At 39.3% G+C, this 25,898-nt stretch overlaps 3 protein-coding genes across 3 annotated transcripts; all 3 read left to right on the forward strand.

Moving 5' to 3' along the window:
* The first annotated feature begins 355 nt into the window (after nucleotides 1-355).
* Nucleotides 356-8,483, forward strand: spon2b (spondin 2b, extracellular matrix protein). The gene is made up of 6 exons (XM_078260173.1): nucleotides 356-532; nucleotides 1,854-2,110; nucleotides 2,288-2,511; nucleotides 4,101-4,292; nucleotides 4,755-4,941; nucleotides 7,413-8,483. Exons 2-6 carry the CDS (start codon nucleotides 1,876-1,878, stop codon nucleotides 7,589-7,591), a joined length of 1,017 nt encoding a protein of 338 aa, XP_078116299.1. The 5' UTR covers nucleotides 356-532; nucleotides 1,854-1,875; the 3' UTR covers nucleotides 7,592-8,483.
* A 5,278-nt stretch (nucleotides 8,484-13,761) lies between these two features.
* LOC144524826 (transmembrane emp24 domain-containing protein 11) lies at nucleotides 13,762-17,343 on the forward strand. The gene is made up of 5 exons (XM_078261333.1): nucleotides 13,762-13,962; nucleotides 14,469-14,560; nucleotides 16,520-16,645; nucleotides 16,824-16,970; nucleotides 17,194-17,343. The coding sequence occupies exons 1-5, from the start codon at nucleotides 13,833-13,835 to the stop codon at nucleotides 17,341-17,343; spliced, it is 645 nt and encodes a 214-aa protein (XP_078117459.1). The 5' UTR covers nucleotides 13,762-13,832.
* Nucleotides 17,344-19,273: 1,930 nt separating this feature from the next.
* rnf212 (ring finger protein 212) lies at nucleotides 19,274-25,898 on the forward strand. The gene is made up of 12 exons (XM_078260154.1): nucleotides 19,274-19,382; nucleotides 20,110-20,171; nucleotides 20,307-20,381; nucleotides 20,555-20,611; nucleotides 20,798-20,856; nucleotides 20,983-21,042; nucleotides 22,159-22,223; nucleotides 22,893-22,953; nucleotides 24,026-24,068; nucleotides 24,251-24,305; nucleotides 25,234-25,303; nucleotides 25,769-25,898. Exons 1-12 carry the CDS (start codon nucleotides 19,274-19,276, stop codon nucleotides 25,896-25,898), a joined length of 846 nt encoding a protein of 281 aa, XP_078116280.1.

Consider the following 25,898-nt stretch of genomic DNA (forward strand, 5'->3'; position numbering starts at 1 on the left):
CCAAGAGATAGAAATACATTATTAGCCTCATAAGTCATATTTGTAAAAATAAAGGCCTACAGTATCGCACTGTGAAATTACACTCTACCCACTAAGCTGCACAGGACCCCTGGCAGTGCATCTGGAACTGCTGAATACATTAACCAGTTAATAGGCTATACCTAAAGAGTAGGAGGGAGAGCCAAAGTCAAAGGGCAAGAGGGAGGCAAAGAGGTCACTGACAAGCAGTTTGAAAGCATTGAAAGAAAAGTGAAGACAGTTGAAGAGGGGAGTGGAGCAAGAGGAGGAAGGAGGGGGAGGAAAAGGGAGAAAGGAGGGGGAAGAAAAGGAAGAAAGGAGGGAAAGAGGGAGAGGAGAGAGAGGGGTGAACCTCTTGGAAGACATAAATAGGCGAAAGAGGACTTAGAGGCTCGCAGTCACTCCCCTCGACAGCCACATCCACCGCTCTCTTCTCCCCTTCTCCTCACCTCCAGCCCTCCTCTCCACTCATCTGCTGCAACCCTCCATTCATCTGGAACCCTGAACAAAATCAGTGAGTAGTTTCTGCAACACATCTTCATCCTGTCACCACATTACAGCACAGAGAACCTTACATTAATGGAAATGTCAGCTGTATTATAGAGGGCTACCAAGTATGCAGGTATAATTACTGGCAATTATTTCTGTAACAGCAATTGTACGCAATCATATTTAAGTGAAAACAAATTCAGATAGCGTGATCAAATATGTGACAAAGAAGTGTGGATGTAACAGATTTTATACGGATGCAGTGTGTTATATTTAGGAGAAAATAGGGAAATTAGGGTTGCAGTGAAATGCAAACATCTGCTGTTAAACACATCCTGCTCTACTTTTGTGACAATATGTAAATTGCAATAGCACCCATTTTTATTTAATCAAAAGTGTAAATGAGTAGATTAAGAGCAAATCTTTGTAAGAATAGCCTACACATTTATTAACAGAATTTCATATATTAAGTAGTCTACTTGATTAAGCAAACTGCATATCACTCTATTTGCATGCTGTCCATGTACATACTTCTTAGAGGCAAATATGTGCTGCTGTGATGTGCTTAATTAAAAATGAATGCCCCAATTGGGAACATTTAGCTCTTCATTAGTCAGGGACTGTCCACACATATATATGAAAGACTTTTTAATCATACTGTTAAAAGAGAAAAACTTGAAAGAGAAGACCCAAACTAGTCAAAAGGCATTGAAAGAGTTCAGGGAGGTTGGCTATGGATGATATAATGAGGTATCCAAAGTTAGGAAAGTCAGCTGACATAGCTTTATTCTATGAGGCAGGAATTTAGAGCAAACTAGACTGTAAATACTGCAACAACAAACACTACTAAATGAATGCAAGATCGCCTTTCGCCAATCATATACTGCGTAACTGAGTTTACAAGTCTTAACATTGGAAAAACAGTGGAGAATTTGAGAAAACTTTCCCTCTGACTCACATGCCCCACTTGTTAAACTCGACTGATGCTGCAGCCAGAAGTTTTGCCCTTACACCAGTTCTCCTTGTCAGTCTTGTCATGACCAGATCTGACTGCAAAAAAGGACAACCTCAAGTATAGAAGGCAAAATGAAAAGGATAAATGATAACTAACTGCAAACCTTTTAAATGCACAGGGACATCCTCTTTTCAGAATAAAAATAGTTGAATCCTTAGAATGAAGACATTTATGGTAACAGCTGGTAAAAGTGCTCCAAATCAGACATCTTGGCGTGTAGCAGCAGCAGCAGAAAGCATGAAAAGGTGTGTAGTATGTGGTGATTACACGCGATACATCACTGAAACATCACTGACTTTTCTCCTTTCTTATCCTCCCTTTCCTCCTTCAGGTCCTTCATCCTCCCCCAAATCATGAACACCACAAGAAACATCCTCTCCAGCTCTGAGGCACTCTACCACCTGATTGTCATGATGCTGACACTGGGCCAAGGCGTTCATTCACTGCCTGTTCCTACTGACGTCCCCATGTGCACGGCCTCAGAAACTGCCCAGTACAGGCTAACGTTTTCCGGCAAGTGGACCCAGGCAGCTTTCCCTAAACAGTATCCTGTCTACCGTCCCCCTGCACAGTGGTCAAACCTCATTGGTAAGTGCACAGCAAACTTGGTCAGTATATAATACAAAATATGTAGTTATGTAACTTGATTAATATCAACAAACAAGAAATACAACCTTATTGGCTAATGCAGTTAATATAGATATCTCTGATAACTGACTAATACCTGTTGCAACTGGCTTCCTTTTCCTCTCTCTCTGCTCTTAGGGGTGACCCACAGCTCTGACTACCACATGTGGCAGCGTAATGAGTTTGCCAGCAACGGAGTGAGGGAGTTTGCGGAGAAAGGCGAGGCCTGGACGCTTATGAAGGAAGTCGAAGCGGCCGGCGAACGCATCCAGAGTGTTTATGGGATCCTCTCCGCTCCCGCTGTTATGGGGGGCACAGGCCAGATGAACACTGAGTTTGAGGTTTTCGCCAGGCACTCCTATGTAAGTCTCTCAACGCCTGGTTTCCTTCATTCACGGTCAGGGCATTGAGTATATCAGAGGCCTTTTTCTGATGTTAGCCTAGGTCAGAGGCCTAAAGGATTTCTTAAAAATGTTGCCAATCATAGCTTTTATTGGACCACGGATATTTTGTTGTTTAACTTCCAAGTAAGTGTTTTACATAACTGGGTTAAACTAGATCAGGGGTGTTGTTACCCCAGTTGAGGCTGTTGCATGTCACAGGACTACGATTATGAGAAACACAGCCAAAACTATAAAAAGGAGGCCAGGGTTGTTAAAAAAAATTTAATTACCTAACATTTGTTAATGCCCCAAGTGTATTTTAAGCCAAGTAATATGTTGTCACACTACTGCTAATTGATTATAAAAAACATTAGATTATAAGAAAGAGCTGCATTGTGCCTTTTTAACTAGGCTGATGCAGCAAAACAGTTAATAATACTATTAAACCAGCTCCAGACTGTTATTTTCCATATGCTACACCCTAAAGAGCTTAAGTTATGTCTCTACAAAATTGTGTAAAACTCTGCAGGAGTCTCAGGGTAGGTCATAAAGTTGGGGACAGGTTGGACCAAACACAATGTTAGGCTTGGACATGAAACGAGACAGAGTGAGGAGGAGGCGAAAGTGTGTCTTGGAGGTGAGAGAAATGGAAAAAGGCCAGATGGAGCCAGAAGATGCTCACCAACACAAAACAAACTATACTGATGCTGGTACTTCAATAACACCACATGTAGGGAGGTGAGTGAGTTAATTGGACTAGGAATAGGGGTGAATAAACGTTTGACAATGGAAAGAATTTGGAGGTGTGGAGTTAGAAGTAAGTGAACGTACAGACCTCTGTAGCCCACTCCTCATCTCTACTTGAGAGTGGCTTAAGGTTACAATACCCACTACTAGCATAACACATCTAAACTGAACTGTCCGTGGGTATATGTGGGTATATAAGTGGCACATTTTAACAAGAAAGACGAATGCACGAAATAAAAAAAAGACGATATCTCTGGTTCTGCTGGATCGATTTAGACGCTTTTAAAAAAAAAACTGATTCCAACAATGTTATGGGAAAGCAAAACTAAATTGGTGGAGTACTTTAGTACTTTACAGGAAAGTTGTGATGAGTTTTTGTAGCCAAAATCAGGTTAATAAAGTCAAACTTTTACTGTAACTTCAAAAGGAATTCATTTTTTTCTAGCAGTTCCTTAGCTGTTAAGTTAAATGAATGGATAAATCAAGTGTATAAATTAATGAATATGAATGTGCAATTAAGTATTATGTCTATTATAGCTTTCATTTCCATTTGTAAGTTACTGAATATAAATTAGACAATGATTTAAACTCATTGTCCAAATGACACAAGGTTAAAAAGGTATCCACTGACAAACACTGAGACCAATTCATATATGGTGACATAAAATAACCCTTTTCTTCCCGTCTATGTCTTTCTCCTTCTATCCCTCTTAATCTCCATCTCTCACTTCGAACCACCTCCTCATTTCCCCGTCTCTTTTTTTCTCTCTCTCCATGTTCCATCTTCTCCCCACGGTCTACTTCCTCCTCTTTATCTGCAGCTGTCGTTTATGGTGCATCTCGTTCCAAGCCCGGACTGGTTTGTGGGTGTGGAGAACTTTGACCTGTGTGACGGCGACCACTGGAAAGAGAATGTGTCGCTGGAGCTTTTCCCATTTGATGCAGGAACTGACAGTGGGTTCACCTTCTCTTCTCCCAACTTCGAGACCATCCCACAGGACAAAATCACACAGGTGGGTTAGCCTGAGCCAGGGGCAACATCCATCAATCTAAAGCCAAAAATCACTAATCGTGTAAACAGGGACATGAGCTCATCATTGTTGATAAAACCAGTGTTGGCAAGGAGGTCCACATTGTTTTATACCACTTGTGTGTAAAGACGAAGCTAAATCAAATCAATTTGACAACAGAAGATAAAACAAATGCCTTGAAGGCTTTGTTCATCCTAGATATGAAATGTTCAGGACACTGTATCTATAGTGGAAAGGACAAATCATTATCATCATTTGAAAATCATTGGCATGAGCACTTTAGTGCCCTAATTACTCAAAACACAAAGATCTTATTTGCCAAAAATGTATCTCTTTAACATATTAAAGGATGTCACATGTACTGTATAACAGTTGATGCCTCCTTTTACCTCCAATGACTCACCATATATAAACTGTTATTCCTTGTCCATTTCCCCTACATAGATCACGTCTTCCTTCCCTAGCCACCCTGCTAACTCCTTTTACTACCCCCGCCTGAAACACCTGCCGCCCATCGCCAAGGTAATGCTGACCAAGATAAAGAAGACCAATCAGATCATCAGCCTGCCTGTGGAGCCCACCCAGTCCAACCAACTGCCAACAGGAAATGAGATTGAGGACAAGCTCATAAGTAAGTAAATACTCTGAATTTTGCACTGGGTAAACTGTGGAATGTTGATGACAATAAGGCACTTGCATAATAACAGTCATAAATGACTGAATGTGCTGTAATTATGATGACAATACATACATAGAGGACAGATGTGGTAATTAAGTCAGCCCTGTGTTAAAACAGTGCAAGGGGCTGTGTTGGTGGGGGTAACAATTGATGACAATACTGCACAACAGGTTATAATACTAACATACAGAATTCTTTTACGGGAACTCTGTAAAGTTATCAGGACGGCAACAATTTTATCTTTCATCATGATAATCTTTGACGACTACAAAGCAATGTAATGTTATACAATGCTATAAAAGTTCCTGCCACCGGTTTCCCACTATTTCACCAATCAACTTTGGGTGACACTATTGTTCAGAGAGCCATAACACTGTTTGTTTACTAGAAAACTCAACAAGGTTACTTTGGTACCAGGCCGAAATGTCCAATAGTAAAACTCAAATATGAATATTTTGCAGGTATAAGATAAACATTTTTAAATCAAATACAAGCACTTATATATAGCCGACACAGTATGCTGAAATACGGATTAGTAAGATCAACATGTAAACAGCATTTGCATCCACCCTTCCTACCCTAAGCTGCCTCTCTCCACTCCACTTGCAGTGATCTAATAATTTGCACATTTAAAAGAAAATAAATGCTCAAAGTCGCACAAAAGAACTGATGTAGGATTTCACACAATGCTAGGAGCTGGGGTCTAAGTCTTTTCCTGACTTAAAGGAAAGCATTTGGGAACCATTACAGGCCACACACAAACTCAATTACTTCCAACCAGAAACCAGAGAAGCCAAGTGAGGGTAGGGCATCAGAAAATGCCAGGGGCACATCTGGCATCCAGTGGAAAACTCTAAAGATGAGAGACTGAGAAAGTGAGAGAGCATTTTAAGAAAACTAGGTAATAATTCTGTACAGCAACGTTTGAGTCGTGACCCAAAATAGGATGCAGACACGTATGTTTTAACAAGATCTGGATCCATAAGGTGAAGCTGGGTTTATTTAATGTTGGTTCCCAGACAGTTAAAATGTAAGACTCTCCGTTGTACAGATTAGTGGTAACAGTAAAAAAGACCAACTGCAAGTAAGAATAGAAAGAGGGCTTGGAGAAATGAAGACAGTGTGTTGAACTAGAAGTAAAGCCAACAATGCAGTATTCAAAAAACCTGACTGTGTGACTGATGTTCTCCAAGGAGGGGAAAAAATAACCTTTTATAAATAAATACATCACCACAGAAAGTCTAAATAGATGACTTGACCAGGAAAGTTTTTTTGGGACGGGAAAAATGAAATAGATAGCGTGTCAACCTGGCAGTAGAGCTGACAGCACAGTAATCAGATTCAGTGTTCAGGTAGACTGGAAAGGTTTGACGAAGCATCACAGTCTACAAGTCCATTCCCCTGACTACCCCACAACAAACAACAGAGAGGGGCCAGGAATCTGTTGGGGTTTCCTGCCTTGATTCCAATGCTCCATCCTACCCCTCCGTCTGTTTTATCCTTCCTTCCCTCCATTAATCCCTCCGTCTCTTTTATGCCTTGTCCCGAGGGCTTGAGCAACATTTTTCATTATAGATTAGAAAACGCCTTCGGTTTGATCTGTGAATCACAAAAACATAAATCACCTTTGCTTCATCTTACAGTGTTGTATCACCTTATCCTATCCACCTCTGTCCTTAATAGAAGGGAGATTTGACTTGCTTGGTCCATCCCTCCAGCCGGCAGTCCATCCATGTAGCTTCCGTATCGCCTCCCATCCTTCTGCTTTTCTACTCTACTCTACCGACAACTAAGTCTGTGATACATATCAGCTCTACGGAAGCTCACAACAAGGTTGGCTGAAGAAGCCTAGCAAGTTCACCATGTTGGACAAAGGGAGAATCAGAGCAAAACAAGAAAGACATGATGTAACATTACACTTCAATGATGAGCCTCCTTTCACTGTATTACAGCCGAGGTGCCTTTTAGCAAGGCTCCAAATCCCTATCTGCTGAAGTTGGCTTATTAAGTGATAGCACTGTTTACTGTGAGACAGGGCTGCACTGACAAAGAGCTAACACAGTCAGCAAACTCACTCATAACATGAAGGTTAAAACAAATTCAGAGTCACACTTATACGTAACTCCAGCAGCACAACCACTACCAAGAATCAAACACTACCAAGAATCAAACAAGAAGCTGTGTTCATAAAGAGCTGCATACATTTTCCCTATCATGACTAATCCCCCCACCCCCCCTTCCATTCAAACCTATTAAAAGAAACTCTAATAATATACTATTTAATACTCACAAATATCAAAAATGTACCACTTCCAAACAATAAATACAGTAGATTGCAAAAGGAGGAAAGACACAAGCTAACTCTGCAATATTACAAACCAACCTAAATGTTAATGTGTTATAATTCATTCCTCTTAATGCAGATACCCCTCTGGACTGCGAGGTGTCCGTGTGGTCTCCTTGGGGCTTGTGCAAAAGCAAGTGTGGAGACTCAGGTGTGCAGCACCGCACACGCTACATCATTATGCACCCAGCCAACAATGGATTAGCCTGCCCCCTGCTGGAGGAAGAGAGGAAGTGCTTCCCGGACAACTGTTTATGACTAGGCCAGGAAAGGAGGAAGAAGAAAGAGAGGAAGGAGAGGAGAGAGAAGAAAGAGAGGAAAGCTAGGAAAGGGAGGAAAGGACGAAGACGGAGAAACAACAGTAAAAGGTCTGCGGCTTATTCACATGAGGCATAAATATGATGAAGCGGACTCCCTTATTTCCTCCCGGCTATACCCTCTGTCTGTGGAAATGACTAATGTACTGATTGTCTGACTGTTAAATTGCAGAAGGTCTTATCCTCAAGACACATCGATAGATCTGACAGCACTAGAGAGGTGTAGTTTGGCGAAATAGCTATTAGACACCACTTCAGTTTTGGCAGATTATCTAAATTGTCTGGGGACAGAACAATGCTGTTTTAAACATAGACATCAACTAAAAACACATTTACACATTATAATTGGGTTTTAATTGGACATTTCTGAAGATCACAGACACTTGTTTGCCCACAGTGGATTATAACTCCCAGCAGCTTCCATCAAGCAGATTTGGAAATAAATCAAGTAAATGATACTTAAGATCTAAAATCCCTATATCCAAGAAATACTTAGCAGAAAATCATAATAATAGCATTAGCAGAAGTATAGTAGTACAAGCAGAAAAGTGAGTCAGACGTAGTAATTAGTGTACGGTCCTCCCCGCATTCAAAACATAATATTCACAGAGACATTGATCGTTTTCAGAAAAAAAAGAATATATTTATTAACAGGATTTTTGCCTGTGGTGTACAGTATATCAAATCTGAAAGTAATAAGTTGTATGCCTTTATGTTATTGAAATATTAGTTCAAACGTTTTTTGTAAAAAAAAAAAAAAAGAAAGAAAAATGCTAAAAATGTACGAAAAAATGTATGTTTCCTGTATGGCCAATAAAGGTATTGTGACCTCATTGAGAACAGTTTCTTTTAGCAAGAGATTGCACTTACTTTATGTATATTTGGAGTCTCATTGCCAAACTTTACATAATCAGAATAACAACTGTGAGTTTTCCATTTTATAGATTAAAATGCTTCTTTAGTGCCTGACCTTTAAATCGGAACCCCAGATTCGGGCTGACTTACATATGGGTTCCGAAAGTCAAATGACTAATGGCGCTTACCCACCGTTAGTACCAGCTCTGCTCGGCTGGGCTCGACTCGACACGGCAGCGGTGCCCCGTCCTCCTTTTTCCATTGCAGACTTAGTACCGCCTCATGCATGAGGCGAGCGTGGCTGGTCGTCACAGTACAGATTAGGGCTGCACGATTATGGCCAAAATGATAATCACGATTATTTTTGATCAATATATTGATCACGATTAATTATCACGATTATTTGTTGATTTTAACCAAAACAAATTTTATTGTCACATAGGCTAATTATAACTGCTTTCACATCCATATTGTGCTACATTCCTCCTTGAAGGAGGATAAGGATGTTGAAGGATACTATGAAGGAGTATGCCATTTCAGCTGTTGTGCGACCGCTTTCCAAACATGCGCGTTTGCCGTGAAAAGATACAGGCAACACAATTTTCTGTTCATGTTAACGGCGCATGTTAAAATCCTACCGGACGAAGACATTTCATTTCCACAACTTTCTTAAAAGTGCATTCATAAACGATTCTTTGCAACAGCAAATCATTTCCAACTTCATGCAGGTCTAATTGAGGCTACTTTTAAAATCACTGAACATAGTCGCAAGTCAACAAAACATGCTTAACGTGTAATCGGCAAGTTAGATGGCACCATTTGGCCTAATCATCAAAGGCCGAGGTTTTGTTTCCAGATCTGTGTGGTGACTTATGATGTGTGGGGTCTGGGGCAGCTGATGGGACGAACGCGTCACGTGGGTCTGGCTACTCCCGAATTTCAAAACGACCATCATGGCGGCTTGTTTCTGAAAACATTTTAAGCGAGAAATAGGCCATACAGTTGCTGAATCTGTCTTCATTTCAGATCGACAAAGGTTAGTTTGAAAGATTTTTCTTCCCGGGATGCTTTGCGCGCGCGTTAAAGTCGCTTGACATCACCCATAGGAATAAAGTGGAGCGCGGCGCGACAGAAGCGACGCCGCAGGAAACTGCCGCGACCTAACGCGACACAGACACAGAATGTTGAATGTGTGTTGTTTTTGATTCTCGGCATGTGGCTGTTGCTACAGCCAGAAGACAAATTTTGTTTTAAAAACTGGCTTTAAATACACGCTATATGACATTGTATTGTTATATGTGACAGTGTTTGGCTAGTCGATGAAAAATACCTATTGGCTCCCAGCTTAACCAGTCACAAAATGACCAGAATGTCTCGTCACACAAAGCAGCACCTGTGAGTTTCTCACACTCAAACTGCCTCCCTTATAGCCTTCCACTTTAAATACACGCTATATGACATGAGTGTTTGGCTAGTCGATGAAAAATACCTCATACATGAGCTAGCGTTTGCAGATCTACAAAAAAACGTAAACTGGAACTACAGGCCAACATTCGGACGTCACGTGTTGTAACTGAATAGCTCATTGTTAACTGAAAATGGGTTTGCGAGGCATTGGCTTTCTTCTGCAGTGTTACCTGATGTTGGCAGCATCCATGTATTTTGATCTCGGAGAGCAGGAGGAAAAATGCATCATCGAGGAGATTCCTGAAGACATGCTGGTCACCGGTGAGTCCTGGAGAGGGAATATTCCTGTTTACAATCTGTAGAATTAGATTTGGAAAACTGCACTGGAAAGTGCCACGTGATGGTTTAATCACACAGTGATGTTATAGGCAAATCCATGATAGTGTCTCTTAATACAGCGAGTGCAAAGGCCATTTATGACTTCCAAACTGCCGATTAAGTACAGTCTTTGTGAAAACTGATTTGTTCCTTGGTTTAACAACAAATAGCCATGAAAATATATATATATATAAATAAATGTGTACTTGGTTGACATTGGTTGACATGTGTTTTAACAGTAACTTGTCAATGAATGTATATTACATACTATATTTTGTATACCTTAAATATAATGAATTTTAATGTAAATCCCAAGTAATCGGCAAGTAAGATGGCACCATTTGGCCTAATCATAACTGGCCTGGCAACCCGAAGGCTGAGGTTTTGTTTACAGATTTGTGTAGTGACTTATGATGTGTGGGGTCTGGGGCTCCTCCCCCAGAAATTTTGAGCATTAAACACTTCATTTCCTGCATTCTGGTGAATTTTTATGCCCTTATTTCTACCCTTTTCTGAATTAATATGATGGAAATATCTTTATGTAAAGGGAAACAGATTACAATCCAAATATAAAAACATAATGGAATATATTGCAGTATATGGACGAACGTGTCACGTGGGTCTGGCTACTCCCGAATTTCAAAACGACCATCATGGCAGCTTGTTGAGAATACGATTTCGTATTTTACGAAAATAGTTCACCGAAACGTGTTTCTTAAAACATTTTAAGCGAGAAATAGGCCATGCAGTTGCTGAATCTGTCTTCATTTCAGATCGACAAAGGTTAGTTTGAAAGATTTTTGTCTACTTCTATTGGATAGTCGCGTTCAACAGATTCATTTGCATAAAGATGGTCATCGGCCAGCTTTTTGGACGCGCAGCATTTTATCAAATGCAGCGCCGCCTTCCCGGGATGCTTTGCGGGCGCGTTAAAGTTGCTTGACATCACCCATAGGAATAAAGTGGAGCGCGGCGCGACAGAAGCGACACCGCAGGAAACTGCCGCGACCTAACGCGACACAGACACAGAATGTTGAATGTGTGTTGTTTTTGATTCTCGGCATGTGGCTGTTGCTACAGCCAGAAGACAAATTTTGTTTTAGAAACTGGCGGGTTTGTTCAGGACACCTCCATCTGTCACTGGCAATGATGACACAGTGATTACAGCGATTCTCTCCGACCAATGAGTAGTCTGCAGGTTTTCACTTCACCTTTTGGTATCGCCTCAGCTCGCTTGGAACCTTGACGGAGGTGATACTAAAAAAAGTACCTGTTGGCAGGTACCAGGGACTTTTTTACATAATGGAAAACCAAAAAAGGCGAGTAGAGTCGAGCTGAGTCAAGCAGGTACCATGTAGTGGAAAGACACCATAACACTGGGGCTGCAGGATTAAACTGAGTGAAGATAGAAAAGCTTTTAACTGGATGACCTGGGTTCAAGCCCCGGTGTTGGCTAGGATTCGCCCTGATGAAGTATTGGTCATAAAATTGATGAATGTACTGACCAACTATTTAAAACAGTTCACCAAATGTTGATTTATCTCACGAGGACTGAAATCTTACAGAGCACACTTCATGCTGTGATCAGTGTGCGGTCAGTGCAGCATGTCCCACTATGAAGCAGGAATCCCATTTGATAAGCAGAACAGACACCAGTTACACGTAAAGTGACCTATTTTTCCAGAAAAGGTTTCTTGGCAGGATGACGACAACACAATTTGAAACAGATACATTTTTTAGTGAATGATATTGGCGTAAATATAAAACCAGTAAAATCAGTTATGACACCCAACCCCCCATACCCCAACCCACCCCCTTACCCACCACGCAACATGGAAAGTTTACTGCCGTTGACAGATTGAACAGCAATAACAACTAAACATCTGGTGCAAGAGGGAGCTCTCCTTCCGTTTTGAATGACGAAAGAGAGGAAAATTACTGAGACAGAGAATCAGGAGAAACAGGAGCAGATTCATTTTCTGGCTTTCCCTAACAGTAGTTCCATCAGCTAAGTCTGAGAGAAGTAAGTGTAAAGTATACAACAAGTACACACTACTATATGATGAGAATATATTGTGGCGTGTATAGAATACAAGGGATTTTATTGCCATAACCAATCAGGTTTCCAGGATTTTTTTTTGGTATGCTCAGGATACAGTGAAAAAGTGGAAATATATGTCCCCCCGCATAATGTTTATAATATACAACAAACAACAAGATAAATAATCTTGGCATAGGAAAAACTTTGAAATTTGTTTCAAAATAAGGAATTGCTGTAAGAACGAACTAAAGTCGTGGTTCACAGTAAATTGCAGATATTAATGATAGTATTCATTACAAGATCTGTTTTGGAATACATTGCAGCGAGACATGCTATAAATCCATTGCAGTTTAAAACTGAATTTATTATTTCGAGGGGCAGGTATATTAAACGTATTGATTTAGTATTCACACTATCTGTAAAACCACTGAAGTGTGGGAGGAGAAGGAAAAACGGATTCTTTGCTTACTTTGAGGAATAAGAACTTCTGCAGATGCTAAATATGAGAAGGATTTATTCAGTGTGTGTGGGGTGTGGAGGTTTACTTTATAAGTGACCTCATCTAGGATTAGCATATGGCAACTATTGTATGTAATGGTTTGGATTAAAATTTCCACTCAATTTCCGAAGACATTTGAACCTTCTTTCATACTGTAGTAAAAGACACAGACTAGTAATCCTTACTAGGTTAAAAGGTGAACACCATATTTTACTAATACAACTGAAGTCAGTAGGTCAGATGAGAAGTGCATGTCTAATTTGTCAAGATAAACTAATAATCACTATACCACAGCAGTGTGCTCATACATATTCTCAGCCTAGAGGGACAACCAAAATGGATTCACACATTCTTGGATATGTTACTTCCTGCATCTTGTTGATAGCTAGTGATATAGCCCTCAAGGCACAGTTCAACATTATCACTTTGGATTTAGTGTAGTAAATGCAGAGCAGGCACTTGGCCCTGCGATGGAAATAAGTCTACTGCAGTGTTAAACAAGTCTACTGCAGTGTTAAACAAGTCTACTGCGTTGTTAAACAAGTGTACTGAGGTGTTAAACAAGTCTACTGCAATACATATTTGCTGTTTAACAGCAATGAAATATATAAATATTGCATGTGCCAGAGTGCTACTCCTACTTCCATGTTGGTGTATTATGAGCTCACTGTTGGATTATCTGTATCTGCAGCAAGTAGTCAGTCCCAGTCAATCACTATTCTTAGCAGCTTTGCTATTGGCTCCCAGCTTAACCAGTCACAAAATGACCAGAATGTCTCGTCACACAAAGCAGCACCTGTGAGTTTCTCACACTCAAACTGCCTCCCTTATAGCCTTCCACTTTAAATACACGCTATGTGACATGAGTGTTTGGCTAGTCAATGAAAAATACCTCAATCCTGAGCTAGCGTTCGCAGATCTACAAAAAAAAAGTAAACTGGAACTACAGGCCAACATTCGGACGTCACGTGTTGTAACTGAATAGCTCATTGTTAACTGAAAATGGGTTTGCGAGGCATTGGCTTTCTTCTGCAGTGTTACCTGATGTTGGCAGCATCCATGTATTTTGATCTCGGAGAGCAGGAGGAAAAATGCATCATCGAGGAGATTCCTGAAGACATGCTGGTCACCGGTGAGTCCTGGAGAGGGAATATTCCTGTTTACAATCTGTAGAATTAGATTTGGAAAACTGCACTGGAAAGTGCCACGTGATGGTTTAATCACACAGTGATGTTATAGGCAAATCCATGATAGTGTCTCTTAATACAGCGAGTGCAAAGGCCATTTATGACTTCCAAACTGCCGATTAAGTACAGTCTTTGTGAAAACTGATTTGTTCCTTGGTTTAACAACAAATAGCCATGAAAATATAAATATATATAAATGTGTACTTGGTTGACATTTGTTTTAACAGTAACTTGTCAATGAATGTATATTACATACTATATTTTGTATACCTTAAATATAATGAATTTTAATGTAAATCCCAATTTAAAATATAATTAATAAAATTATAAATATAATTTCTATTCCCTCTTTATGCTCAATCTAATCCTTATTTCAAATGTTACAAGCTGTATAATGCCTTGACTACTACTACTGTGTGGGATTGATATACAAACTGTATCTTACCTTCAGGTTATTTCTTGTTGGAGCCGTGGGATTTGAAGGCGTATTCCCACTACCCTCAACTCGGCGTCACTGTGACAGTCAGAGACCCAAACCATGAGGTACTGCACTCACAGGAGAGGTTTATCACCAAGCCAGCATAATACGAACATGTGTGTGTGATGGTACACTAAAACATGTGCTGGCTGGTTTCGCCATTCAAACCAAACCCAAACAAGGATGTCATTTAACACAGTATTACTTAAGATTAGCACTGCAGCATAAGCGGTTATGTCAGCTACTGTACAATAACATTAGTCTCACACCTCCAGTTTGCCAGTACTAGAAGAAGTTTTTAATCATTTACTTAACGGGGCTGTACTCGACATTCAGAACATTAATATAGCAGCAAACAAATACGTGCTATGTGAAGATATAGTGAGTAATGGCATCCTGAGCACAGAATGAAGTCACACTCTCTAAGTGTGTTGTAATCTGAGTTTCTGTGTTCTTTGTTTTGACAACCGGTCTGGCTGTACGTGCATGTGGCCATAAAAAACAGTATGTATTGGGGAACGGCCTGTGGGGAAGCCTTGTGGAGGCAATCCCATGCACGCTGTTTTTTTCAGTATTTCGAGTAAAGCCCCTTTAAGTAAAAGTAGTGATATCACACTGTAGAAACACTCAATTACAAGTAAAATATTGCACTGCATTCAAAATGTTGGTAAAAAGTAAAAATGCATAGCAGGGCATTGCCATGGATGCAGTTCTGATCACTCTGGAGGACAGCCATCAATCCTCTGAAAGAAGTTCGGGTAATTTATTAGCTGTGGCAAAAAGTGGAGCAAGATCCTGTCCTCCAGGCAGCAGATCTGGTGCTAGATTTTAAATACAGTCTATGATCGCTACGCGATATTTGGACAATAACGTTAATTAGTTACATTGCAACATCGTGTTTACAGGTGTGTCAACTGGATCGGCTGGGCAATAAGGAAACGAGATGAATGAGGACAGAAACGTCAACATAAACATTCCCGAAGAAAGTCCCATTCACCTCACTTCACCATCAACGGAAATGTTCAGTTTAATTTGAATTATAACGACCACGAGAGCAGCCTTAATAGCCCGCTGGCTCACTTAATAACGCCTTAGGTTGTGTCAACCCGCAGTGATTGAAACAGCACCTGGTTGAAGGAATTTGTCCGCCTAGCTAGCGACACCTGGGCAGCACCCCACCACATCCCGCTTTATATTAACTTTTTTATTTTTACTTGGGAAGTAGCTGTGTAATAAGCGGGATAATGTAGAGCGAGGCGGTCATTATAGTGAATACAACCCCGACAGGGTGATGCAGGCGGAGGGGTCTTGCATCAGCCTGAAGGGCTGATTTATTTGGTAAGTAGCCGTGATCCCTCCGCGTCCTGCATCACCCTGTCGGGGTTGTATTTGCTGTAATGACCGCCTCGCTCTACATTATCACTTACATATTACTGGACTATTATTATTGATGCATTAACATATAAACAGTACTTTAATGTTGTAGCTGGTTGAGGTGGAGCTAATTTTAAATGCTTTATATACTTTTGGGTAGTTAAATCTAGAACACAGCATCATATTATCATAGAGCCTATATTTGTTTGTAAAACCTTGATCTGAAAATAAATAATAATAATTTCCCTCTGAAATGTAATGGAGTAGAAGTATAAAGTAGCACAAAATGAAAATACTCACGCAAAGTACAAGAACCTCACAATTGTACTTAAGTAACCTGAGTGAATGTACTTGGTTACTTGTTTCCACAACTGCTTTTTGCACACTCATATGGTCCCAATATGAAGAAAAAAATCCTTCAGTTTCATTTTAAATTCAACTTTTTGGAAATATTTGCAATGCTAACGGACATGAATGGACATCAATGAGAGAATCTACCATCTATACCTGATTGACATACTAACCCATCACTTCCTCTTCCTCAGCATTCAACCGACAAAAAAGAACGAAAAGAAACGAAGCCTCGTTTCAATTTTGTTGACCCATAGATGAGGAGATGTTGGCCTAACAGTGTCTTTCCTGCTCTCTAGGTTCTGATGTCCAAACGCTACGGTAAATTTAGTAAATTCACCTTCACAGCTCACGCCTCTGGTCAGCACTACCTTTGCTTCCAAACCAACTCCACAAGGTTCGCTGTCTTTGCTGGAGAGAAGCTGGTGAGACCTATGGACACAAACAGAAAATTAATTTTAAAAAGAGGGGGAAATGCAGCAAAACACATACAGTATTACAATATTATATTGAACGCTGTCACGTCTGTGAATTGTGTGCAGACTTATCACACACTTATAAAAAATTAAAAAAAAATAACATTTCCTCATTCGTGCTGCACAGAAGCTACATTTGGACGTTCAGATGGGAGAGCACTCCATTAACCCCAAAACCGACAAGACCAAAGACAACATGGAGACTCTGGAGAACAGCCTCAGCCACCTCATTCATCAGATGATGTACATCATCAGGCAGCAGGAGTACCAGAGGGTAAATAAGTATTTTACTGTCCTGTCCTCAGTGGAAAGGGTAGAAGCAGTGTGGAATTTGCTAAATCGACAGTATGAGGGATGAGGATTATCATTCAGCATGCATTTAAATAAATAAATACTGCATACTCTACTAATGTTACTAATTGTAAGTTATTTTTCTGAAAAGCAACAATATTTCATGTGTCTCTCCTCCATGTTTTACATTCCCTCCTTTCATTCAGGAGAAAGAGGAAGTGTTTCGTCAGATCGGGGAGGACACCAACAGTAAAGTGCTATGGTGGGCTGTTGTGCAGACCTTCATTCTGCTGTCAGTTGGTTTCTGGCAGATGAAACGACTCAAAGACTTCTTCATCGCCAAGAAGCTGGTCTGATGATGAACTCTGACCTGTCAACTTTAAGCCTGATGACCTTATAGCATGTCCTGCTCATACCTGTCCAAATATATACTTTTAAAAACAATTTATGACTAGAATAATGATGGATTATGGAGGATGTGAGACAGTTAAATAAAAATCCACCAACACTGCTTTTAAAATGTTGTTAGTGTACAATATGGATAATCTTGCCAAAACTACAATATTTCTAGAGGTTTTTCCTTTCTTTTTAAAATTCTTTTCCTTTTTCTCTTTCTATTCTTCAACTCTGTTGCCCTTAAAACATAAGGCTATTGCATAATGTTGGACTGTAATCTTGAATTGGGCTCATATTCCCACAACTGTTTATGCTTCTGTTAAAATAAATTGATATGCGTATAACTGTTTGGCCCCCATTATAAGCAAATCTACACAATGTTTATCAGGACTGAACACACAACACATGACACTAAAGGAAAGTAACAAAAGTAATATAAAAAGGAGCATTGTTTAGTCAATATTTCCCTGACATGACTTACCTCATGTTCAAATATTTTACTTTACATACTGAAAAAGTTGTATTAGACGTTTTAACGCATCATCTAGCTAACGATAGTTAGCAGTCTTGTATATTGATACATGTAGCTAGCTAATTAGCTAACGTTAGTTCATAGGTAACGTCAAAGAATTTCTAATAAGGGAAGAAGTTCCACTCTCTCGTTACTTCCGGCTTCTGAACTGGTTTTTAAAGTGGCTTTTTTGTTCTAAAAAGCCTTTTAAAATGTCAATGACGTCATACACATATACGGCCAGATATACTGCTTTACGGCAAACTCTGAGTCGCTTCCTTTGTTCTCTCGAAGCATCGACAACACAGCTGACAGGTTAGGCTCTCCCTGTTAATACACGTGCTAGAAAGAGGTTTGCTAATGTTTTAAAGACCACGCCGAAATATTCACTCTGACATTCTGGTTCTGCTTTGGATGCCGTCAAGCGGGATCTCCGATCGTAATCAGTCCTTCACTGACCAATCAGCATTCATTAGCAGAATGCTAGCGTGTTATGGGTAACAACGACTCAACCTGTAAGAAATCGAAAGGACACAAGTACTCGTTCATTCAACTTTTGACCTATAATCCATGTTGAACTTGCAAAACCTACAATCTAATCTGAGATTTCTCAACGACAATCAGGCGAAAGAGACACATTTAGCCGTCTACCTCCATAGAGTCCCATTCATTTAACACTGGACCGCGATCACCCCCAGTGGAACTCTGGTGGAACTGCAACCAAATTCGGTACAATGGGGCTGAATAATGGAACGGCTTTCCGTAGACGGGCTTTGGTAACGTTAACATTAGCGATAACAGAGTAAAAACACTGACGTCGTTAGGTGCTGGTAACGTTAAATATAAGGGGGAAATGTATTATGACGTTAGCTAGGCTGGCAGTTACTTCTGATATTTTTTTCAACAGACAATGCCTGTAGTTTGGTAACGTTACAGTAAGTCGTTTTTAATTAATTCAAATAAATTAAAAGAGCAGCTGTACCATATTTGTTGCGCTGCGCTTGCCGCTGAGTTCAGCGCCCTAAGTTCAATCAGACCTAAGGTTAAGCTCCAATACATCCGTTATTTAAGCTAGCTAGCTAGCCATACGTTAGCATTTAGCTTCACTTGCCTCGGGATATCCTAGGTAACGTAAAACATCTACATATAACATTAACGTTAACTGTAAGAAGGGGTTAGCGGTGTTATACATGTAAACAGAAATGGGTCTAAAGCACTCAATGAAGGTGTAGCTAGTTAATACCACTTAACCAAATTCGTTAACGCTTAACAGTTAGTTAGCTAGCTAGTCAACAAACTAGCTAACCCCTAGCAACAAGGAGTTAGCAAAGTCAGTTAGCTTAATCTAAACCGAACCTTATCTTCTTGCAGGTCTTCAAATGGCTTACTGGATCTGTTGCAACTCCTGCTTCCTCTCCCCCAGTGCTGAAAGAAAACTAGCTGTCACAACCTGTGGCCATATCATCTGTAGTATCTGTTATCAGAAAGGTAGACAGGTTTATGATACTAATCACTGTTGTGTAAAGTTATGTTTGGACAGCTAGCTAGTGTTTAACAGTTCAGCGCCATATCTTTACTTCAGTTGTACCAGACAGGTGAAAGTGATTAAACAGGGACATCTGTTGGACTTCAAGGGGTATTGCAGCGCTGATGACTCAGTTGTACATCAGGGTGTAGCTACTCAAGCCAGGAGCTTAAAACTAAACTTTTCCATGCCTAAGACACAAACGAGTCTCCCAGTAAACAAACTTTCCCTTAGGAAGGCAATTTTGACAGTATTTATTCGTTACACTTTGATGTTATATTGTCCATTTTTATGTAACAGCAGAGGGAGTGAAATCTCTCATCAAGTCATGCTCTGTTAGTGTCTTCTTCTCCTCATATACTCCAGAGTAAAATTACACCATTAAACATTGGATATTGGATACATGCAGGAGAGTACTCTCCTGGAAGTCCCTTGGTCCCACTTTGGGAGCCTCTAATCATATTCACAAGGTCTAATCTCAGTCAGACACTCAAGAGCTTGATTTTAATTTGCTCTCTCTTTTGGGGGTTACACTTACTGTAATTAATTTTGGCTCTCAGGCGCCAGCAATTTGAAACCCTAATTTTGTTCAGTTCCTGTATTGGATTTAGAGTCTACACGTCCTCTATTCAGTATGAGCCTCGAACGATAATGCATTTTTTCCATATATAATTGAAACTTTTCTTTTAGGCAAACCAGGTCAGTGTTTAATATGCAACACCAAATGCCAAGTATCACCTCTCACTGACAAAGTAAGCATCATTCTTCTCATTTAATGGCATCCTCGGGTGGCTGTGGGGCTGTCTGCATGGGATAACATCACAACAGACTAATATCATTGCACAGTCCTACTGTCATTACAGACATGTGAAATGTCTTTGTTTCAGAGCAGCTCAGAGGTGAAGGCCCTGTTCTCCGACATCAATGTTGTGGCAACCAAACACTTCACGGAAATCAGCAAAGTTTGGTCATTTTCTATCCCACAAAATATTAAACAGTCTTGTTAACTGTTCACATCAGTTCAGGATTAGGGTCTGTCTCAGACAGTTCATGATGGTTTGAGTTATACAGTATATACAATACGTGTTTTTATATAGACTTTACATTAGACTTATACTTTCTTCCCTTTTGTCAGGTTCTAATGTTCCAGGCAAGACATCAAAAGAGACTGTTGACCTACTACCAGCAAAGGGTGTGTGTGTGTGTGTGTGTGTGTGTGTGTGTGTGTGTGTGTGTGGGGAAAACCTGGGTGGCATACATTTCTTTTGACCCCCCCCCCAACCCAAATTTAATTTGTTTCCTGTTCTATTTGTCTACTAAAATAGATATTAACACTACTACTGTACTAGTTCATTACCAACCATTTTATCAATTACAGAATGAGAAACTGGAAGATGTGTTAGTCAAGATGAAGCAAGAAATGCAGCAGATGGCAAAGTAAGTTAAACCATAAGTTTATAATAAGTTATTGCATTTTCATACATATTTTGTAAACTGCAGTTTATGAAAAGTTTCTTTATATTTATAAGCCTTTCTTTATATTTTAATGTTTTCCTTTTAAAGGAAGCTGAATGAACAGAGTGCCTACATCACTAAGCTGGAAAATTCTTTTCAGCATCAGAGGTACAGCACAGAGAGTAGATAATTATATATATACATATATATATATATATATATATATATATATATATATATATATATATATATATATATATATACTTAAGAATAATCATATTACATACATGCTGAAGTTCTGATAATGGGATATTAAAAGATGAGTAACCCATTCCAAAAAAAAACATCTGTAGTATCGCTCATGTGTTACAATTTAATCATTCTCCAAGATTTGATACCTTTTTAAGAAATATAACTATATTCAAAATGTTTCTTGGGCAATCACTTTGTTAATACTTGTAACTTTGATTTGTAGCTGGCAAGTTTTCCTACTTTAACAGCCACTATGCTGTGTCATTAGCTGTCTTTAACTGTTCCACAAACTGGTCTATTCTAAAAAAAAAAATCTTCCATTTTCCAAAGCGTCTGGCTGATGTTTCATTTTAATTTCCCATTCTGTAGACAATCTTTTCAGCATCCTTCATGTGCACAGGATTATCAAATGTCATACTGCATGCATCAGTGATCATAATGCTCCTGAAATAAAAGACTAAAATTAGACCAAATCTAAAGTAAAACTTGTAATGATTTGGAATTAAATGGCCTCTTTGAGTTTGGCAGCAGCCTAGCATATAAAGTTATTTACAACCAGCTGGCTGTTATTCCTCACCTCTCACTAGGTGTCACTCCTGCCACATCTACTCCTGGAAAGTTACAACCACGACCAACACTGAATTAGTTTAAAGGGACAGGTTTATTCTTTTTCTTTTATAGACAATAGACATATATTTTTTTATGTTTAAGTTCTGGATTAAACATTAATATGTGTCTAAATAATTTCAGCAAATGTTACAGCCTACAGTGTTCGATAATATTTAGATTATCCACATAGAGCTCTACATCATTCACTTATAATTCATGAGTACTGCAAGTCCTTTTTTAAATGTTCTGTAATAAACAAACTAAAGGTAGAAATACTGTAAAAAAAAACTCTGACGTAACTTCTTATTAAAGATTGTTTGTCTGGCTTAATGGGGAGAAGAGTTCTCACCCATTCTCTTATTCTAGGACTCAAATCGACAATTGATTGCTTTATTAACGTTGTTTATTACTGTTCTCGCTCAGTGCCAAAGTTTCATCAGGGCCTCAGATGAGCCACAGTTCCCATACTCCACATGGACATAAATCAGGTAAACAACAGCATCATAATTGTAGGTCATGTGCTCTACAGGGCTGTAGGCAAGACCACTTAAGTCCGAGATCAAGACAAGTCCCAAGTCTGACCAGATCAAATGGGCTTGAGTTGGAGTCAGGACCATGTTCTGATAGCAGTTCCCATTAAGTATTATTCATGGTTGTTTCACTGTTGTTCATTGTAAGAGTCAAATGTGATATAACTTCAATCACTTTATACATTATTTTTGGTTGTGAATTTGCCCAAATGTTGCATTGTTTACTAAAATTGGGATTATGACTTCAACCAAAGAAAAAAATTGGGGGACTAGAAACAAAAAAGTTTGAGACCAGACTCACAAACAAATACTAGTAATAAAAAAAAAAAGAAAGATGACATCCCCCAAATTGTATAAATTAGAATTCAACATTAAGAATTTTTATTGTTTTTAAGGCGGCCCAATCAAGACTATTACTTCTTGCATTACGCCTGTTTTACAAAACTCTATACTACATGTAGTAAGAAGTTGCACAGCCAAGCAGGATTGGCTAGTGGCTGAAAAAAACCCCCATCCTGGTGGTCATACCACTAAACCAGGTTTTTACCTACATTCCCTGCATGATCACTAATGTCTCATTATCATTAAGAGTATGGTGGCTGTTAATGTTGTGTTTCTTGGTGTCAGTCCTACAGATCCAGTATACCTCCCCCATGTCCCTCTCACGACACTCCTCAACGACTAATATGTGAGTATCGTCCTTCCTTCCCTAACTGTTCACTGTATTTCTGAACATCTCAGTCTGTGTTTCTTTTTACTCTGCATTTAATTACCTCTCACTATAAGAGCGAAAGAGAGAGAATGTTGGAGGTATTTCACAGTACAAACAAGCTATTCAGCCCCTATGTCTTATGTTAGCTTTAGCTGCTGTATAGCTTTGCCCTGCCCTGTGGTTATCTACACACACACACACACACACACACACACACACACACACACACACACACACCTGAATAAGCTAAGCTTTGCTTGGGTTTAGTCAAGATTCCCTATTGGGTTTCCCAGACACCATTGACACAGGATTGATTGTCTGCTTGAGTTTAATAGTACTAATGTTGTTTCATCCACTGAGACTTTAGATTCTTCCACTGAGCACATAGATGACGGACAGCAGATATTAACCCCATTTGCAGTACTACCGCCACGCCTGCAGGGTCAATTCAGTTTTGATTTTGAAAGGAGTTGTTATAGAAATAATATGTACGAGTGCTTTTCAAAATATTTAGATTTAAGTCACTAAATAAAATCGGACCCACAAAATCAAAGAGTTTCATTAGGAGCCTTGATATTTTGCAGTTGTTCTCAAGTTTTGGAAAAATGCATGATGATTTCAATAAATAAGCAAACAAATATGATATATAATGTTGAATAAACAACCAGCTAATACTAGTCATAGAATTGTTTTTCCTTAAAAACCAAGGAATGCATAAACTAATAAAAAAAAAAAAAAAATCTGTTTAAAAAATGAAATACTATTAAAATGATGTGCTTTTTTATGAATTTGCAAGGTAAAAATCAATCATGTAAAAGCATGAAATGATCTCACTCTAGTGTAATAATGTAGAAATGATCAACTTGCATTCTATTTTACATTACATCACAATAATTTACTGCAATGTCTGTAAAACTATGAATGTTGCTGTTACATGTATACATTTGGCTTGTTATTTAAAAAAAAAAAAAAAAGTTCAGGCCCCACTGCAGTGCTCAGCCAACTGAACCCAACAGGACTTAATGAAGCATGCTCTCATGTCTTGCAGCACTGAAAACATGGACCTGGATGAAAGAAGTCTGTTCAGGAAAGTAAGTGTCATTATTCTCCTTGCAGTAGGCTTCCATTTCTGCTGTACTGTTTGTGTAATGTAACGTATGAGTTCTGTCAAGATTATACAGCATCTTGACATTTACTTCAAGACTTTTAGTACATAAATAAAAGTGTTGAAAAACGAGCAAACTAAATATAATGATTTGTCTCTGTCTTTCAGCCTAACACTGTCCCCAGACTGTCATTGATCAGTCCTCCACAAGATGGACGGATGGGTGTGTGCTTTGCTGTGCCTATCATCATAAAATGTTGCTTTTGGTACTCATGTAGGAAGAGCTGTTGTCCATGTCAAATTTAGCTCATAACCTTGGATCTACTTTGGTGGCTGCTCGGTTAGGACATTATACCCTATACATACTATATCACGTTCAGTGGTTTGACGCCTAATATGTATACAAGCAAGGCGCTTTAAGAAATGACACGTTACCTAGGATGTAACACAATTAAGTCTCTCTGCCAAAGGTATGCATCTAAAGTTGCATATTTATAAACAAGATGTCACATTGACACAGACATAATTGCACTATAATCATCTGACAAAACCATCTTGCAAACTTGTTTGGTGGTTACGGACTCCACGGTTGACCACCCACAGATACAGATGTTGGCTGTTGTTATGTTTAGGATTACGTCTATTGAGCTCCTTCTCTTTGATTATGTACTTTACTCCCTTAAAGGATTTGACCTCCATTGTGGAAGATAAATAAGGTGACCGGCAAATGTTATTAGGATTGTGTAGATCCTTACTAAATCTGTGTGAGCGTTTGGTTTAGTAAATATTGCATTGAAGGAAATCATAATATTTAAAGAGCCGCATACCTTGGGCACAGACAATTAAATATGTTGTTATTACTTCAAATGGCATGTGCCATTTATTATTAATACATGCTGTAGCTGTTTTGCCTTGTTGGGTAGGTATTGTGTGACAATTGGAAGATGATTTCCCCCATGTATCTTGTCTTCCTGGATGATTTTCCGAACTAAACTTGCAGCATGTTATGGAAGAAGAGACACATAAGCCTATAATGACCCAGAAATATCTCAGGCATTTAAAAAATCATTATGGGCCATAATATCTTTTTTTTTTTTTTTTTAAATCTAGTTTTACGAATTAACGTTGGATCTCTCTGGTGTTATGTTTAGGCACCATCCCTCACAGGTCGTCCAATCAGAACATGTTGGCGAACCATTCTGCACGCTCTGCCACAGTCAGGTGACTCATTTCATTCATTAAATGGCATGATAAAATCAAAGTAATGCAGATTCCTCATTTTACATATCCATAACTTATACAAGCTAAGCTATTTCAACTTCACGTTGACACTATGAGCAACTTGTCTGACTAATTGTGAGTCTAACAAGAAGCTTCAAATCGCACAGCCCTAATCGCACATACATCACACTACTCACGAGCACACCAAGTCTTCGGCTGAGAATTGTCCCCAACAAATACGCTATTTACTCCTATTTGAGTGACATTTGCTAGTTTTAGGAAATGACAACCTTTTTAAGAAATGATCATTTTAAAGATAAGAAAAGCTGGGAACATTGGAAAGTATTTAGAGACAGACTAACGCAGTGTTGCTTTTGGTAATTTAATGGTATTTCATGACAATAACAAAAGAAAGTAAATACAACACAACACAAAGTGTAAATGAACTCTTCTCTCCTCTCCCAGTCGTTTTCAAGGATCTCCAGTGACCCCAGATATTTCATACGACCAGAGTTCTGGATGGAAGTCTCCCATCTTCAAACCTCCCTCCTCCTTCAGACACTCCATGTCCTCCCTGGTTTGCCCTCCTCCTTAA

Source organism: Sander vitreus, chromosome 10 (genome assembly GCF_031162955.1).
Source record: "Sander vitreus isolate 19-12246 chromosome 10, sanVit1, whole genome shotgun sequence".
In the NCBI taxonomy this organism is placed as follows: domain Eukaryota; kingdom Metazoa; phylum Chordata; class Actinopteri; order Perciformes; family Percidae; genus Sander; species Sander vitreus.

What these genes read in the sequence shown, in the direction of transcription:
- spon2b (XM_078260173.1), top strand. Translation starts at nt 1,876, where the DNA reads ATGAACACCACAAGAAACATCCTCTCCAGCTCTGAGGCACTCTACCAC. An exon ending in TTTTCGCCAGGCACTCCTAT is followed by an intron (nt 2,512 to 4,100) that starts GTAAGTCTCTCA and finishes CTTTATCTGCAG; the next exon opens with CTGTCGTTTATGGTGCATCT. An exon ending in CACAGGACAAAATCACACAG is followed by an intron (nt 4,293 to 4,754) that starts GTGGGTTAGCCT and finishes TCCCCTACATAG; the next exon opens with ATCACGTCTTCCTTCCCTAG.
- LOC144524826 (XM_078261333.1), top strand. Translation starts at nt 13,833, where the DNA reads ATGGGTTTGCGAGGCATTGGCTTTCTTCTGCAGTGTTACCTGATGTTG. An exon ending in TCAGAGACCCAAACCATGAG is followed by an intron (nt 14,561 to 16,519) that starts GTACTGCACTCA and finishes CCTGCTCTCTAG; the next exon opens with GTTCTGATGTCCAAACGCTA. An exon ending in TCTTTGCTGGAGAGAAGCTG is followed by an intron (nt 16,646 to 16,823) that starts GTGAGACCTATG and finishes CGTGCTGCACAG; the next exon opens with AAGCTACATTTGGACGTTCA.
- rnf212 (XM_078260154.1), top strand. Translation starts at nt 19,274, where the DNA reads ATGGCTTACTGGATCTGTTGCAACTCCTGCTTCCTCTCCCCCAGTGCT. An exon ending in TATCACCTCTCACTGACAAA is followed by an intron (nt 20,172 to 20,306) that starts GTAAGCATCATT and finishes TCTTTGTTTCAG; the next exon opens with AGCAGCTCAGAGGTGAAGGC. An exon ending in GAAATGCAGCAGATGGCAAA is followed by an intron (nt 20,857 to 20,982) that starts GTAAGTTAAACC and finishes TTCCTTTTAAAG; the next exon opens with GAAGCTGAATGAACAGAGTG.